Source organism: Mus musculus, chromosome 2, assembly GCF_000001635.26.
Source record: "Mus musculus strain C57BL/6J chromosome 2, GRCm38.p6 C57BL/6J".
NCBI lineage: Eukaryota > Metazoa > Chordata > Mammalia > Rodentia > Muridae > Mus > Mus musculus.
In genome coordinates this window covers 53018996-53037108 of record NC_000068.7, presented here as the reverse complement: position 1 = coordinate 53037108, position 18113 = coordinate 53018996, and the positions used below count along the sequence as shown (strand labels likewise).

The 18113-nt window shown below is 42.3% G+C and overlaps 1 protein-coding gene across 11 annotated transcripts in view; it reads right to left on the bottom strand.

The window, feature by feature from the left end:
- Positions 1–18113, bottom strand: part of Fmnl2 (formin-like 2) — a 276486-nt gene that overhangs the window by 97094 nt on the left and 161279 nt on the right. For all 11 annotated transcript variants that reach the window (XR_003953721.1, XM_006498330.2, XM_006498336.2 and 8 more), the window contains exon 3: positions 525–605. Coding sequence is in view for 10 of the 11 variants with exons in the window: in XM_006498330.2 (XP_006498393.1) it covers positions 525–605 (81 nt within the window). In the remaining variant the exon portion in view is untranslated. The remainder of the gene's footprint in view (positions 1–524; positions 606–18113) is intronic.

Genomic DNA, 18113 nt, shown 5'->3' with positions numbered 1-18113 from the left:
TAGCCGCAAGGCAGCAGCTTAAGCCAACTGTGCGGCTGCACAAAGCAGGGCTTGTTAAGGAGAGATGGTTAAAAGTCACATCAGCTATTCTCTCCTTACTTCTTGGGGTTGGGGCTGGGGCTGGGGCCAGGGCAGGGGCAGCTGTGAAACATCAACAGCTGATGTCAGCATGCACCTGGGAGGACACCCCAGTGATTTTAGAGGGTTCTAGAAATGCCCCATGTCATTTGCAAGGCCTGCTTTGTTAGGGGGCCTAAGCAGTAAGGGCAAGACTCGCTGCTCTGTGCAAGGGGAACCAACAATATCAGTAGCCGTCAAAGGAACATCATTTTTGTGTAGGCAAGTTTTATTAAGTGCTGTAGATTTTTTTTCCCCTTTGTCTTCTCATGAAGATGGCCTCCAACGCATGTCTGCTTGGAGATCTGGCAAAAACTAACACAAAGGAAAGAGTCTTCTGATGTGACACCTGATGCTGAGCACTGAAGAGGAAGTGACAGCCAGGAGTGTAAACCCATCCACCTTACCTTCCTGGTTACAGCTGGGTCCAGGTAGCCTTTGAGCTTCTGTATGTACGTATGGGGAGGGTTCTTCACCTGGAATCGCTCCTGCAGGAAACACACAGTTATGTAAACAGCAGAAACAGTATGAAGGAATACCACAGCCCCGCCATATGAAACACATCATGTCGTTACGCATGACCAAATACTCCTCCAGTGTGAATGTGCCTTTGCTAATAGCCATCATAGGCTAATTTTCTGTCTTCTTCAGCTCTCCCTGCATAGGAGGAATTCAAGGTTGGAAGAAAGGGAGTGTTCTCTTTCATAACATAGCTAGTGAGGAAGAGTGGGCCTGAACCCATATCCTCTCAAGAGTGAGGACCGCTTTCCCAGCGGCCTCTGCAGCTGTCACTCAAAGGCCATGCTTTGCCCACGGCAACTCAGACTCACTGTCAGTGGATGTTCACCCTAGTGGATTCTCTGGGATATCTTCAATGTTGGCAAATCTTTCACTTGGAACATGCTACCTTTAAAAATAGCCACAGTTGGGCTGGAGAGATGGCTCAGCGGTTAAGAGCACTGACTGCTCTTCCAAAGGCCCTGAGTTCAAATCCCAGCAACCACATGGTAGCTCACAGCCATCTGTAATAGGATCTGATGCCCTCTTCTGGTGTGTCAGAAGACAGCTACAGTGATAAATAAATAGACACAGTCGAACCAAGATTGGATAAAACTAATTTGTTTTTTTATTTGTTTTGCTGATTGCTGACAGATAGGGTAGAGAGTGTGGGAACATGAGAGTATGTAAGCAGGGATGCATGTTAGCATTGCTAGGTTTCTAAAGCAGCTTCCACAGTGAAGATCCCAAACTGCACGGGTGCATGCACACACATAACACAAACACAGACAGACGCGCGCACACGCGCACACACACACACACACACACACACACACACAGAGAGAGAGACAGAGACAGAGACAGAGACAGAGACAGAGAGAGAGACATACTACACACACATACACACACGAGCATGTACCTCAAAATGTTCAAAGTCAAGGTTAAGAACTGAATGAAAAATGGTTCAAAAATCAGAAAGAAGGGCTATGTGGACCTGAGCAGTTGAATATACATTATGTTTTACATGAGTGAAAAATTTAAATATATCAGCTCTAAAAATGATTCCCCTAATTTATTTATTTTTAAAATTTGGTTATTCAAGGGTTTCTCTGTGTGGCCCTGGCTATCCTGGAAGTCACTATGCAGACCAGGCTACCCTTGAACCTGCCTCTGCTGCCCAAGTGCTGGGATTAAAAGTGTGCACCACCACTCCTGGCAAAGAAAGATTATTACTGTACTCTTTCCCACTTAATAACCCAATATATAACTTCCCGGTAGTTATTCTTATTTATTCTAGTTAATTTTATTCCTTCTTCTACAGGAGAATTTTCCTAACATCACAGCATCGGCAACTGACCACAACAATTAAGCAGCTGTGCACTTTATACAAACACGTATTTGCTTGGAGTGGTGGCGCATGCCTTGAATCCCAATACTCCAGAAGCAGAGACAGGTAGATCTCGGAATGAATAGGTCAGCAAGGGTTATATAGGGCGGGGAGGACAAAGAAAAAATTGCATTTTTCAACATAGAATCAACGCATTCTTCCTGATTCACTCAAATCCTGCTTGGGTACAGACATAAAAATGTTAAACAATTAGTTTGTTATGTTGACAATGACATCTTAGTCCTGATCTATCTAGTGGAAACACTATACTGCATTGGTCAGAATAAAGAAAGCAACTGCTGGTGAAGTACCAGCACAAGGTGATACAACTTCAACACAGTTCCTATACCTAAGACTTGGAGTATCATGACGGGAGAAGAGGGTTCTTAAGAGCCGGAGAACCTGAAGTTTGCTAGGAGATTTTGTCTTCTACATGTGACAGGGAAGCTGTGCCCCTAAAATCTCAAAAACATGGTTGCCTAACAAGGCCCAAACAAAGGCAATACCGGTTGTGGAAGGGGAATCTCTCCCAGGGCTCCACCCCAGATGAAGAGTTATAGGCGATTAACAACTGCTGAGAGAGGGAGCGAGCCTTTCCCAGGGATGAGCCCTCTGATTGGACATCCAACACCAAGTGTCTAGCCCTAAAACCATACCTATGAGCAACACCCAAAGGACTCAGTGTGCATAGTTAATTATTCATTCGTGTGAGTATCAATAAAACATTTAAAAGGCCGTGACTTTGACAGAGAGCAAGGGACATGGGTGAGACTGAAGTGAAAAGAAGAAGGTAGAAAATGATGTAATTATATTTTAAGTAAAAAATAAATTTCAAAAGAAAATACCATGTTGTTCAACATTTTATAATACAGTATAGCACCTTATAGTGAGACGCATTACTAATATTTCCTCTTCATTCAGAAATGATGTTATTTCACCACATAACCTGTATCTCCATCAAGCTAAAGAACAGAGTACATGGTTGTTATTGTCACACATCCCTCGAGTAGAGATTAGAAAACTTTCCACTGGGAAGGGGAACTTTAATTATTCTAGTCCAGGAACATAATCACCTGTCCACCCAGGGCTGAACTTTGTTTCTCAAGGATTAACTTATCTTTAAATGACACTTTATTCCTTAGAAGCCTTAGCTTGCTTGAGACTCTTTATTGGTAGGTAATTATATGAAGCATTACATAGATTAAAGAATGGAAAGTGAGTGATCTGGCGACCTCTTTGGTATCATTCAGAATGATATGTGTTACATACATATGATATACGCATTAAATTATGTGCAAGATTCACGGGTCATATGAAAATCCAGGCTTAAGTTCCCAATTCTATGGGAATCTATGGGTTCTTTTTCCTACATTATATAAGCATTCTTATTTTGAATTTCATAGAATAAAAATTTTCAAGTGCAATAAGCTGTGGGTGATTAACTCAGCCACTTCCAATGTTGGGGCAGGAGGATTGTGACTTCCAATCCCACTTCAACAACAAACAAAAGTGGAGCAGGAACCTGCTCTCGAGTCCTTTAGTTTCGAAACAAAGACAAGTTTCTTCTGGATCTCAGATTTGTCACTTTTATCATAATTTAACTGTCAAGTTTGTTTCTTTTGAGACACAGTCTTGAAAGTAGCCTCTAAGTCTTCCTACCTCAGCCTCCTTGATACAGGGATTACAGGTATCTCACAGCTAAAGATGAGTTACTAAAAGTGTAACAGTACCCCACAAGAGACAGTAAACACTGCACAGGCAAAAGTTACAGTAGGATTGCTGCACAGTATAAAATAGTCAGATTCATATTAGCGCTAAAGGCACATGCTGCTAAGCCTATATTCCCCTTGGGTCCATGACTGCCAAATACCTTCATGCTTACATTTCTCATTAGCTGCCCTTCCCACCCCCAAAATGTGAGCCCACCTAGGCACAGACCTGCTCTGCAGATAAGACAATGGATGAAGAATTTACTATAATCCACTTTATTAGCTAGAGATCAAGTTCGCTGCCACCAAGATGGAAAAGCAAAGCTATTCCTAAAAGAAGGAAAAGATGGGGTCATAACAAGGGTGAATTAAGGTAATGTCTTAGTCAGGGTTTCTATTCCTGCACAAACATCATGACCAAGAAGCAAGTTGGGGAGAAAAGGATTTATTCAGCTTGCATTTCCACATTGCTGTTCATTACCAAAAGAAGTCAGGACTGGAATTCAAGCAGGTCAAGAATCAGGAGCTGATGCAGAGCCCATGGAGGGATGTTACTTACTGGCTTGCTTGGCTTGGTTTCTTATAGAACCCAAGACTACCAGCCCAGAAATGGCACTACCCACAATGCCACCCCCCCACCCCCACCCCCCGCCAATCACTAATTGAGAAAATGCCTTGCAGCTGGATCTCATGGAGCCATTTCCTCAAGGGAGCTCCTTTCTCTGTGGTAACTCCAGCTTGTGTCAAGTTGACACACACAACCAACCAATAGAGGTGATTAGGTATCACAGCTCTGGAAGTAGACTATGCTGAGAGCTTTGCCTAGGACTCTCAGAAAGGCAGAGGTAGTTTCTTTCAAAGCAGCTGAACTGTTTCCTTGGGCCCCGCCTTCCCCTTTAACATCTAAATCTAGTAAAGTTGCTCAGTGAAGTCCTTCAGCTGTAAGGGTTTTGACTTGAGTATGCCACTCATTTAGAAAACTTTTTCCAAACTTTATATACCTTCTCAAACTTTGTGGATCATTACAGGGGAAATTAATTGAGGTTAATCTGGTGTGAGCTGGACTTATAACAAGCATGTTTCAATCATTTCTACTCTATAAACAGTATTTGGATAAGAGATCCCAACATCAAACAAAATTCCATTCAAGTTCATCTTACACCTTAATATTCTGAGACCTAATGATATTTTAGCAAGACATCTGAACACGAGTTTGCCAAGAAACTAATGACTGTTGAGATACATACTGACTACTGAGTCTCTCCCCCCATTCATCCCTAATTCAGGATTGTTGTAGGTAGAGCTATTCACACTGCTTCAAGAACCCTACTGAATTAGATGTCAACATAATGCTATTTTAATGTTTTTATTATACTGATTTCACAATAATTCATTCTAGTGAAAACACAGGAAGACCTTTTCTTTGGTTACATAAGCTTTCTACACAAATGATCTATTCCTCTTCACCTCAAAGCTGGAATTATTTGGGGATTGGTATCATTGCCAAAGGGTAAGCAAGCAAACTATAGTCACTACTAAGGCATAGTTACAACCAGTACTGTTGCTATTAGTGAGTTCTAATCTGATTTGCCAGATGCTGAAAAACAATGAGAAAGTGACAGGAACCCTCCCTGTCTCCTAGGGTGCCATACCACTCTCTCAAATGGGAAATCGTGACATTAGCAAATGCAGAAAAGATGAGAAGAAAATATTGCCATAGTGTGTGTAGATAGCCATGCTTTACTGTAGGAAAGGCCAAGTGTGCACCAGCTAGAGATGAGTGGCTTCAAGAGCAGTCAGGGTAGCTTAGCCCAAGGGCCCAGCAAGCCCTCAGAGCTAACCTATGCAAATAAAAGAGAATTCACACAAGTAGACCTGGACTCCCAAGGGATGAACAACACCAAAGGCCCCAAAAGAACACATAGATTTTTATTTCCAAAACAATTATACATTACAGGAGTTGGTATACGGCACCACCTCCAGAAGGGATATATATGAGCTGTGTGTGTGTGTGTGTGTGTGTGTGTGTGTGTGTGTGTGTGTGTACACGATGAGACAGAAGAGGACAATGGAGAACAAAGAGGCATACCATTAAACCCTTACCTATTTGGTCTAACTATTGGTGAAGAAGCTGGGACCATAGGACAGCGGTTCTCAACCTTCGCATCATAATCCCTTTGGGGGTTTCTATCAGATATTTACATTATGATTCGTAATAGTAGCAAATTTACAGTCATGAAGTTGCAAAGTGATAATTTTGCGGCCGAGGGGAAGGGGTCTGCAACATGAGGAAGTGTATTAAAGGGCCACGGCAGTAGGAAGGCTAGGAAGCACAGCCATAGGAGAAGCCAACCTAGCTGCACAACCATTGAGAAGAGCCCTCTGGTGATGATTAGATTTAAAAAGCTTCCTGCAAAGCAAGCCTCTGCCTCAGAACATCTTCAACCCTGCTGTCCTATTTAGATCATCCATTTCAAGGTATTCACTGGGACATCCATTTCTAATGGTCATTTTATTCCTTCCCCGATTCAGAACCCATAAATAGAAGGTGCTATTATTTTAAAACTCAAAGAAAAATAAATCCAATGATTCACTTCCAGGGTGGTAAAATCTCGTCTCTGTGATTCAGCACACAGAGTTATGATACAAACTAGAACATGATAAGAGCCATATGTGATCCTCCTCAGTTCAAAGCGAGGTGAGGCGGTTTCCAACTGTGCGGATCAAAGGGATGTCCCTGGAGAAAGAGGGATTTGGATCCAATGCTGAAGGAGAGGCAGCACAGAGCTATCCTATCCCAAGTCTCTCTGCAAGGCAGGAGACAAAAAGTGTTCCAGATGAGGAAGTCTGGGAACAAAGGCAGAGGTGCATGGAGTGTAACTTCAGGGCCTTAAAAAAAAAAAGCTGGGTTCCAAGACCTCAGTGCCAGAAAAGTCAGGGCACGAAGAATCTCAGGTCATTGGAACAGGCAAGAAAGATGCCAGAAAATAAGCTAACAGAGAGTGGGTAGTTAACAGAGCCAAGACAGAGCTCTAACAAATAGAAAACCATATGGGTAGAACTGTGTAACTCTCCTTTTTCCTTTCCCAGCATTAAAAGCTGTACGTTTCTGCATAAAACTAGAACTGAAAAAAAAAAAATCAGCATGCCAGATTCCTTCCCCAGCCATGGTTTCTTGGAGAGCTCTGAAGCATTCCTTAGCTCACTATGAAATCACTTTCCTAGCTGGGGGAGGGGTATCCAAGTATTCCATTACAGCTCTCAGACTGAAACCTCTTTGAAGAGGCTTTTCCAAACAGTTTCCATTATTTAGACTAGCAAAAGTCTCTTCTGGTTCACTCTAGTTCAACAGGGCTTTCTTCATCAAAACATCCCATGGCTCCTCTTCTAATGTGCTGGATTAATTAGGCTGGCCCAATCCTATCCATCACTCAATATCTTTCTCAACGTGAGGGTTGGTTCCCCCTGAACGCTTTAGCCTTGTGAAAGAAGAGGCTACTCTGACAACATTGGTCCATAATTTCAGGTGGGTCCGTGCACAAGCCAACCACCAGGGTGCATGGAACACAACAGCACTCCCCAGAAATGCTATTACTGCGACGGGAATCTAGGAACCAGACACAATAGTGAAAGGTCACACCGGCAGTTGAATAAGCTTTCAATTAGCCAGATTCTTTATTTTAGCTGCCAAAGATTTCATTTTAGATTGATACTTCTTAAGAAAAGACAAACAACCATATCTCTCCACCCAATGCAAGCACAGGTACATATTACATTTCAAATTCTCTTCACCTAAGCCATCAAATACCCAAGAAACATCTAGACAGCAAATCTTATTAAGTATAGCTTCTATGTAAAATTACAGAATTCCTCTCATTATTTGGTCTAAAAACTAAATGGACTTGTGCTTTGCCTATGAAGATATAGGAACGTGTTGAAAGGCGGTATATCCATCACTATAGTCTACGTGTCCATGAACATCTTATAAAATGGCTGGGGAATAATTTGGGAATGGGAAGCCAGCAGCAGAGCATCTTTAGTACAAACAAAGACTAGAGATCATTGAAAGCTTTCCAGAGGCGATCATGTATCATAAAAACAAAATATTGGGTAACAAGGAAAGTGGGTAACAAAATCTTGAAAGAGAAGGGGGAGAGGGAAGAAAGAGAGGGAAGGAATGTGGGAGAGAGGGAGAGAAGAAACATCTAGACTGTGAAGTGAGCTCTGGGCATGTCTGTCTGTGATAGGCTAGATAGTGAAGTGAGCTCTGGGCATGTCTGTCTGTGATAGGCTAGACAGTGAAGTGAGCCCCGGGCATGTCTGTCTGTGATAGGCTAGACAGTGAAGTGAGCCCTGGGCATGTCTGTCTGTGATAGGCTAGCCCTGGGCATGTCTGTCTGTGATAAGCTTCCCAGAGAGGATGAGATCATGGCAGCAAAGATCTAACAAATGGACTAAGGATCCATAATCTGCTGGTACTGTTCCAAGACTGTGGAAGGAAGCAGGTCACTGAGGGAGCACACTTTGTGCCTAGATCCCCAACTGCATTCCTTCTCTTCCTCTGCTTCTGGCCACTGTGATGTGGATTGCTCTAAGTTACCATATTGTCCCCATCCCTGTGACAGACACCTCTGAAAAACGGGAACCTAGAGAAACATTTCTCCCCTTATAAAATTGTTTATGGCAGGTATTTTGACACAACAGAGCAAAGGTCTCCTCCCCTCCCCATTCCTTACCCGAGCAGCTTCAAGCCTATGTTTCCACCTTCAGATCACAAGAAGATGAAAACAGCAGCTCCATTCTTTGCTTTTATGTTCACGATCAGTCATTAAACCAATTACTCAAAGGCTACTTAAATAGGCAAGTTAAAACTCAGGTTGAACTAAGGCCTACTAAATGGCTCACTACAGGACATGGGCTGGCTTATCACACCTCCACCTCTGAACAGCATCCATGCTGGACAAAGTTAACAGACTGTCAAAGTTATCCTCTAAGGAGAGCATCGTCAACAGCTGGGTGGTGATGTCACCATGTACCAGACAGGATCAACACCTGAAGGACCAACAACATCTCACCTCCAAGAACTGAACTGATTTCACTTGATCAGTGATGCTAAGCAAGGGCAGACCTGGATTCCACTCACATGACAGAAACTCCTGTAGTGCCATGGTATTCGGGTAACTGACAGCTGCTACATCCTTTAGCCTTATCCAGAGCAAGAGGTCACCATGGTGACAGAGAATATGAAGTCTTCATACCAAGTGTCCTCTAAACTTAAGTAACCTTGCATTCTTCTTTGTAAGAGAAATCTGTTGACACTTAACACTCTCCTGGAAAGTTCTTCCTGGCCTGGCAGTGGTAGGATATGTCTTAAATCCCAGCAGAGTCAGGAGGATCTCTCTGACTTTAAGGTCAGCCTGGTCTACATAGAGAAATTCTGTTTCAAAAAACAAAACAAAACAAAACAAGCAAACAACAACAAATCAGAAAACACTTTCCTGAATGCCAGACCACAGAGAACACAGAGCTGAGAGCACAGTTCACATGCACGCTCTGTGAAGTAGCCTTGCTCTGAAAGATGGTGCATAGCATCTAGCATGCCAAACTTGAGAGTGGAAGTACAATAGTCTGAGTCAACTGCAGAGGCAGAAGCCACAGTTACCAGGTACTCTAAGGACAACTGCTGGCAATTTTAGCAAAACACAGGAGAAAAAAAAAAAAACCAAAAATACATAACAAGAAACCAAATCTCTCAACTATTTACAAGACACTCAGAAGTCATTTGATCTGGGGGGAGCCGGACATTTACCTTGTCTGGCTCTTAACTCAGTGATTGCCTAGCGTACGTGATGAGGCGCTGAGTTCAGTGCCTACCATCGCAAGCATAAGTAAGTACTAACATAAAATATAACCTATATTGAAACAACAATTTCATTCAAACATACGTCACTTGTTCCATTCTCCATATCCTGCAACAGTGTCCGCCAATTTATACAACACACCTTTATAATAACATTTATCCTTTCATGCCACATGAGTCAGGCAGTCAACAGCTCAGTCTTTTACTTTCTTTCTTTTTTCCTTTTTAAGACAGGGTGGGCTCTGGCCTCAACTTCACTGCACAGTCAGTCTTCTAAATGCTGAGATTCTACATGTGCATTTGAAAGAGAAAAAGAATCTACAATCCCATTCATATTACCAGTTACCAGGCAGGAATCAATGCTATGCTCTTTGGGGCAAAAGGAAGCATATGGCTTTGAGCTGGACATTCTCTAGCAGCTAGCTCTAGCCTAGGATGTCAAACAGTACTTCTGACAAAGCCTCTGTGTCGAAGGATAAGCTCAGAAAGTATTAAAAAGCTAGCCACTCACCTGTGATCCCAACACTGGGGACACCTAGGCAAAAAACCTGCTGTGAGTTCAAACCCAGCCTAGAATAGAAAAATGCTCTCTCAGGAAAAAGGAGGGAGGGAGGGAGGGAGGGAGGGAGGGAGGGAGGGAGGGAGGGAGGGAGGGAGGGAGGGAGGGAGAAAAAGAGAAGGGGAAAGTGGGGAAGGAGTGTCATACATTTTTTTCTCTCTAGGCCATTTCTCCTTTCCTCTCTCCTCACTCTAACCCTACTTTTCTTTCCCCCCTCTACAAAAGCTTTACAACAAAGGAACATTTTAGAAACAGAAAGACACAAACATAATTCTAAGTTCATATACAGTTTTCCAGGACTCCTGCAATATTAAAACGCAGGGAGCCACCATCTGCTCCTTTGATAGCTTCTCCAGGGTTTTAGAAGGAAGCAGTTGCAGACCTGGAATGAGTCCTAATGGACAGGAACTGCCTCTGGAAAGGAAACTGGAAGAACCCTGTCTTCTTGGCAGCGGCAACTAAAGGACAGCCTTCGCTGAGATCAGGAGACATTGAGAAAAGAAAGATGGGCCCTTCAAAGTTTCAAGCAAAAGATGGCCCAAGATAAAAATACCTTTTAGAAAACAAAAAGGGTCGGCAAATAACAACTCCACTCTATAGTCAGCTCCCTTGGCAGGCAGACTGCTGGAATAGAGTATAAACAGACTGATAACAGTAACCATTTTAAGTATTTCCCAGCCCAGAAAATTACAAAAAAGTATTTGTCTGGGGAAACTCATGCACAACTAGACACCTCACTTTGCACTGTCTGACAACGAACTTCCCTCCTGTAACTATGAGCACATAGTCACATCATTCCCAACCCCTCCCTGTCTAACTCCTCCTCAGCATCCCCCAACTCATTCTCAAATTCATGAGCCCTTCATCCTTCCCTCCCTCCCTTCTCTCCTTCTTTCCCCCCCTCTCCCCCTCCCCCTCCCATTGTGACTAGAGTATCAGTGAACATGGTTGAGCAGGATGTCAAGTCAAAGACCACACTGGGCATTACAGCAAGGAGTGGCATAGCCGAGTCATACGGTAGAAGACTTTGACTTTTCTGAGAATTCTCCAGAGTGGTTGCAAATCCCAACCACAGTGGATGGGTGTTTCTTTTGCCTCACACCCTGGCTAGTAATTATTGCCAGTTGTTTTCTTGATCTTGGCCATACTGACTAGTCTAAGATAAAATCTCAGAGTAGTTTTAAGTGGCATTTTCCTAGTTGCTAAGGATGCTGAACCATTTATATTTGTCTTCGCCATTCTGAGAATTCTCTGTGCAGATCAATAGCACATCTTTACTTTAGTCATTTGTTTTCTTCTTCTTTGTTTGTTTGTTTCTTTGTTGGTTGGTTGGTTTCTTTCTTTCTTTCTCTTGGTCTCGGGCTTCACATGAATGCCTTTGATCCTCTTGAAGTTGTGCAGGTGAAAGATAAGGGTCTGATTTCATGCTTCTACAGGTAGACACACAAATTTCCAACCACCGTCTGCTAAAGACGGTGTCTTCTCTCCAGTGTATATTTTTGGCATCATTGTCAGTCAAATATCAGATGACAAACGGCCATGTTGTTTTTTCAACTTTGAAACATTTACTTACTTAACCAACAACTAGCTTTATACAACTTCACAGGAAAAAACATCTCTAATGAATAACTACAAAATTATTTGGAAAGTTCAATGTTTATTCATGTGGAAAAATAAATTTTGATATGAATTCAGCCTAAAACAAATGGCCCATCCAAATTTGGCCATCATGGAAGAGTTAGTAGTGGCTGTTTCCAGAATTTTTTCTTCTTTCTTGAGCTTTCTATTCTCATCATTCTCCATGGACCTTCTCAATAGAGTAAGTGGAGAGCAATGCGCTTCTCTCTAGCCTCTCCCAAATGGCTTCCCATGGGAGCATCTGCCTGTCCACTGTGTCACAGGTTAGAAGATAGCTCTTCCCAAGTGAGGATGAAGCTAAATGTTCAAAAGAGCCTCATATGGGACAATAATGATATATGAATTTGCCTATGATAACCAACAATATCCAACTCTGGTCCTTGTAAAAAAAAAAACCTTATTATTAATCTTGGCATCCATAGTGAGTTAAACAATGGACCCCTAAAGTCTGTGTTCATGCTCTGAACCCATGCCTATGAATGTGGTCATAACTGGGGAAAAAACGGTCTAGGCAGATGTAGTAAAATTAAGGATCTCAGTGTTAGACTATCCTAATTGGCTTGAATCCAAAAATGCCCTCATATTAAACAAAATAAGAAAAAAAGATACAGGGGCTGGAGAAATGACTCTTCCAGAGATCCTGAGTTCAACTTCCAGCAAACACATGGTAGCTCAAAACCATCTGTAATAGAATCTCATGCCCTCTTCTGGTGTGTCTGAAGACAGCTACAGTGTACTCAGATGATAGATGGATGGATGGATGGACGGATGGAAGGACAGACAAAGATACAAATACAAAAAAAGAGAAAAAGGTCATATCACAATGGCAGCAGATGCTACACTTACATAGCCAGCAAGCAAAGAATAACTGTGGCCACCAGAAACTGGGACTAGCAAAGAAGGCATCTCCTCTAGACACTTTGGAAGGAACAGTCAGCTCTCTGACTTCAGATTTTTGGTTTCTAAGACTTTAAAAGAATAAATAAATAAATCTGTTGTTTTAAACCATCAAAACTAGGTATTTTTGTAACATACAAAATGACCAAGAACATTTATACTACATTAATTTTATTACTAATGCTACTGGGGTTGTGATTTTGAATTTTTTCTTTAGAGATCCTTCTATCTTATTTGTTGCAGTGCTGGGGGGTAGAACATAGGGCCTCCTGCAGGCTAGGCAAGCACTTTGATATTCTCCCTCCAGCTTTTATCTTAGTATAAGAAAATATAATTACAGTAATGTTAGAAATTACACATTTCAATGCAAAAGGGATAAATATCAAACCAAAGAGAGTAAGTTGATAATAACATTTTACTTGGAACTATCACAATGAACTCACAGCTTTGGATTTGTTTTTAAAGTCTAAACACAAGCAGAGAAAAAAATCTGTCTATCACCTGCCAACCTCACATTTTTTTCTTTTTTTTTTCTCAAAACATTTTTTTAAAAGATTTATTTATTTATTTATTTTATGTATATAAGTGCACCATTGCTCTCTTCAGACACCCCAGAAGAGGGCATCAGACCCCATTATAGATGGTTATAAGCCACCATGGGGTTGCTGGGAATTGAACTCAGGACCTCTGGAAGAGCAGTCAGTACCCTTAACCACTGCAACATCTCTCCAGCCCTCACATTTTCATATGTATCATACCCCCTGGGGAGTTGTGGGGGTCCTTGGGGAAATGGCTTAGTTTAAAGGGCAAAGAACTTACAAGTTAAACCTAACAGATTAGTTTTATACTATAAAATGACAACTCGGGAATTAGTATGGTTGTGTAGAAAAAAAGAAGGAGGAGGAGAAATAGAAGTACAGAAGTCTGCAAGAATTTGTGATGACTCATCAAAGAAGTGATAATAAAGTCTCAAAAGGAGAATACAGATTGGCACAAAATGATGAAAATTCAAACATTCTGGATGATACTGCACAGAAGAGAAAGAAAGAAGAAAAAAAAAAGACTCACCACCTCATTTGTTGAGAATAAAGACCCAGTTGCAAGTACTAGTTGCTAACCATGGTGGCTGACTTTTGTCAACTTGACACAAAACAGGGTCATCAGGGAGCAAGAATCTCAACTGAGAGATTACCTCTGTCAGACTGCCAGTAGGCAAGTCTACTGGGAAAATGACCTTGACTGATGAATGATGAGCGATGGCCAAGCTCCCCATGGGAAGTGCCACCCCTGGACAGGAGGTTCTGAGTTGTATAATAGAGCAGGCTGGGGGACTGGAGAGATGGCGATTAAGATCTTTGACTGCTCTTCCAGAGGACCCAAGTTCAATTCCCAGCACCCATACGGCAGCTTACAACTCTCTATAGCTCAAGTTCCAGTGGCTCCAACTCATTTACACAAGCATGCATGCAGGCCAAACACCAAAGGCACACATACAAACAAACAAATAAAAGCCGGCTGAGCGTGCCATGGGAAGCATGCCAGTTCAGAGATCTCCATGGTCTCTATTTCATTTCCTGCCTTGAGTTCCCACCCTTACTTCTCTTCATGATAGACTGTGGTTGGGACATTTAAGTGAGCCAAATGAACCCTTTCCTTCCTGTTGAGAGACAGACAGACCCAAAGCTTTCAGAGAGGCCCTAATGATGAGACAAAAGAAACCTAACTCTTTGTCCTTGTTCAGGAGCTGACTTCTGGTGCTGGGGTCAGAGCGATGAAGAAGGCGGTTTTTTTTCTTGAGAATGCCATAGGAGATAGAGAGCTGCCCACTTGCTTTGTGCGTCAGTTCATTAGTTTGTGATCTGATTGCTCCATTGTCTAGCTGTATTTTCCCTTGTGTTGGGAAGGAAACAACCTTGTGTGTAACTGAGGTTTTGGTTGCTGGGAACTTGGCTTTTCTTCCTGAAGAGACTACAGTGATCAGTCCTAAGGCTGTTGCATGCTTGGCCTGAGCTTGAGATCTCGTGTTCTCCCTATACAACATTGTGTGACTAAGTCTCCTGCCATCTCTGTCCCATTTCTTTCCTGGAAATAGCATATAAGATGCTGTACTTCTTAATAAGCTTGCTTGGCATAAGGCAAAGCTTGTGCAAGATCTCTTTCTTTTCTCTTATCTCCTAGCTATCATCCTTTTAAGGCCCTGTCCTGAAGAATCCCCCTACTAGCCTAGGTCACCTACGCACAATGATTTTGGTTACAATGTTTTCTCACAGCAATAGAAAGCAAACAAAGACATTAATTTAACATAGAAGGGAATTAGGCAACTATTAATTTGTAACCCTCAATGAAATTGATCAGATAAAGATTATCAGTTGGCTTTAAATTTACTAGGTATAAAATTGTTATGTAACAGGTTATATCAAACTGTCACCAAAGCAACAGAACAAAAGTTCTTTCCAACACAAAAGAAAACAGAGCTGGACAATGGAGCAATAAGATCACAAGCTGATGAGCTGAATAAGCTCACTGACTCACAAAGCAAACAGGCAGTTCTCTATCTCCTATGACATTCTCAAAACAAAAATGCTCCATCCATCCATCACCCATTAGCGCCAAGCCTAGGAAAGTCAGGGCAACTCAGAACCTAGGCTACTGTGCAGTGAAGAAAGCAACAAGGAAAATGTAAAGAAAAGGTAAAACCTCCTAGAAAGGTCCTGGCCAGCATCTTCACTGTCTGACTGCAAGGGGTAAAACCTGCACTGGATTCAAAGACATCTACACACCCAGATACAGTATGCCAATGACCCTGTACACGCATGAAATGGAAAACACACCTGAAAGAAAACTGGAAAATAGAAGAGATAAAAAAATATTATGCACAAGGGCCATGCTAATCTTCTCTATCATTCCAATTTTGGTATATGTGCTACCCATACACCTATGGTCACTTGGTCTTTGACAAGGGAACTAAAAACATCCAGTGGAAAAAAGAGCGTTTTCAACAAATGGTGCTGGCACAACTGGCGGTTATCAGGTAAAAGAATGTGAATTGATCCATTTCTATCTCCTTGTACTAAGGTCAAGTCTAAGTGGATCAAGGAACTCCACGTAAAACCAGAGACACTGAAACTTATAGAGGAGAAAGTGGGAAAAAGCCTCGAAGATATGGGCACAGGGGAAAAATTCCTGAACAGAAAGGAATGTTCTGGCTTGTGCTGTAAGATCGAGAATTGACAAATGGGACCTCATAAAATTGCAAAGCTTCTGAAAGGCAAAAGACAACGTCAATAAGACAAAAAGGCCACCAACAGATTGGGTAAGGATCTTTACCAATCCTAAATCAGATAGGGGACTAATATCCAATATATATAAAGAACTCAAGAAGGTGGACTCCAGAAAATCAAATAACCTCATTAAAAAATGGGGCTCAGAGCTAAACAAAGAATTCTCACCTGAGGAATACCGAATGGCTGAGAAGCACCTGAAAAAATGTTCAGCATCCTTAATCATCAGGGAAATGCAAATCAAAACACCCTGAGATTCCACCTCACACCAGTCAGAATGGCTAAGATCAAAAATTCAGGCGACAGCAGATGCTGGTGAGGACGTAGAGAAAGAAGAACACTCCTCCATTTTTGGTGGGATTGCAAGCTTGTACAACCACTCTGGAAATCAGTCTGGTGGTTCCTCAGAAAATTGGACAGAGTACTACCGGAAGATCCAGCATTACCTCTCCTGGGCATATAGGCAGAAGATGGTCCAACTGGTAATAAGGACACATGCTCCACTATGCTCATAGCAGCCCTACTTATAATAGCCAGAAGCTGGAAAGAACCCAGACATCCCTCAACAGAGAAATGGATACAGAAAATGTGGTACATTTACACAATGGAGTACTACTCAGCAATTAAAAACAGTGAATTCATGAAATTCTTAGGCAAATGGATGCATCAGGAAGATATCGTCCTGGGTGAGGTAACCCAATCACAAAAGAACTCACATGGTATGCACTCACTAATAAACGGATATTAGCCCAGAAACTCATAATATTCAAGAACAATTTACAAAACACGTGAAACTCAAGAAGGAGGATGGCCAAAATGTGGATACTTCGCTCCTTCTTAGAATGGGGAACAAAATACCCATGGAAGGAGTTACAGAGACAGAGTTCGGAGCTGAGATGGAAGGAAAGACCAGCTAGAGACTGCCCCAACCCCATCCCATAAACAACCATCAAACCCAGACACTATTGCATATGCCAGAAAGATTTTTCTGACAGGACTCTGACGTAGCTCTCTCTTTTGAGGCTATGCCAATGCCTGGCAAATACAGAAATGGATGCTCACAGTCAACTATTGGATGGAACACAGGGCCCTTAATGAAAGAGCTAGAGAAAGTACCCAAGGAGCTAAAGGGGTCTGCAACCCTACAGAAGGAACAACAATATGAACTAACCAGTACCCCCCAGAGCTGTGTCTCTAGTTGCATATGTAGCAGAGGATGGCCTAGTCAGCCATCACTGGAAGGAGAGGCCCTTGGTCTTGTGAAGACCATATGCCCCAGTATAGGGGAACACCAGGGCCAGGAAGTGGGAGTGGGTGGGTTGAGGAGCAGAGCAGGGTGGGGGGAGTGGGGTGGTATAGGGGGCCTTAGGGGTAGCATTTGAAATGTAAATGAAGAAAATATCTAATAAAAATGCCTTAAAAACATTATGCCGTTATTTATTTAAATCATAATGGGTTTTTTTTTTTTTTAGTATAAGAAACTCAGTTTTTACTTTTGAAAATTCAATAGAAAACAAAATATCAAAGGAACCCTGACTAATTCACAGGTTAAAAAGGGTTTGATTAAATAGAAGAAAGACCAAATTAAAGACAAAGGGAAGGTTGGCAGGCAACTTGAAAAGAAACTCGACCCCCACCCCCCAAGTAACTGAAAGTAAGTGGCATTTCAATGCACTGCAGTTACAAAAGGTCCAGTAAAACCGTGGGCAATTCAGCATCTACAGTACTACAGTAGCGATGTCAGGGACAAAGTACAGACGATCAGAGGTGGATGGCTGCTTCTCTCCCAACATGGGGCTAGATGTAGAATCAGAGCCTCTAACAAGGGAATAGTGTTAAGTGATGATTAAATCAGAAGTCTAGGGGCAGAAGGAGAAGGCACGACTCATACAGAAGAAGAAGGAACCGTTCTTCCATAGGAGGAGATGGAGCCATTTTTGCAGCCGTTGTGAATGGAACCACTCTTGTATGTGGTCTTCAGCCTGCTCCCCACTAACTCCACTCCACTGTGGCTCAGATGACTTCAGAACAGATGCTGACAATGAGGCAGCTTATAAAGCACGCCCTGAGCCCTTGTCACTGTTCACTCATCACCACTGGTGCTCTGAGAAGCCCCAGTTACCTAAAGCTGACGCTCTATAGAAAAGAACATCATCAGCTCCCTGAG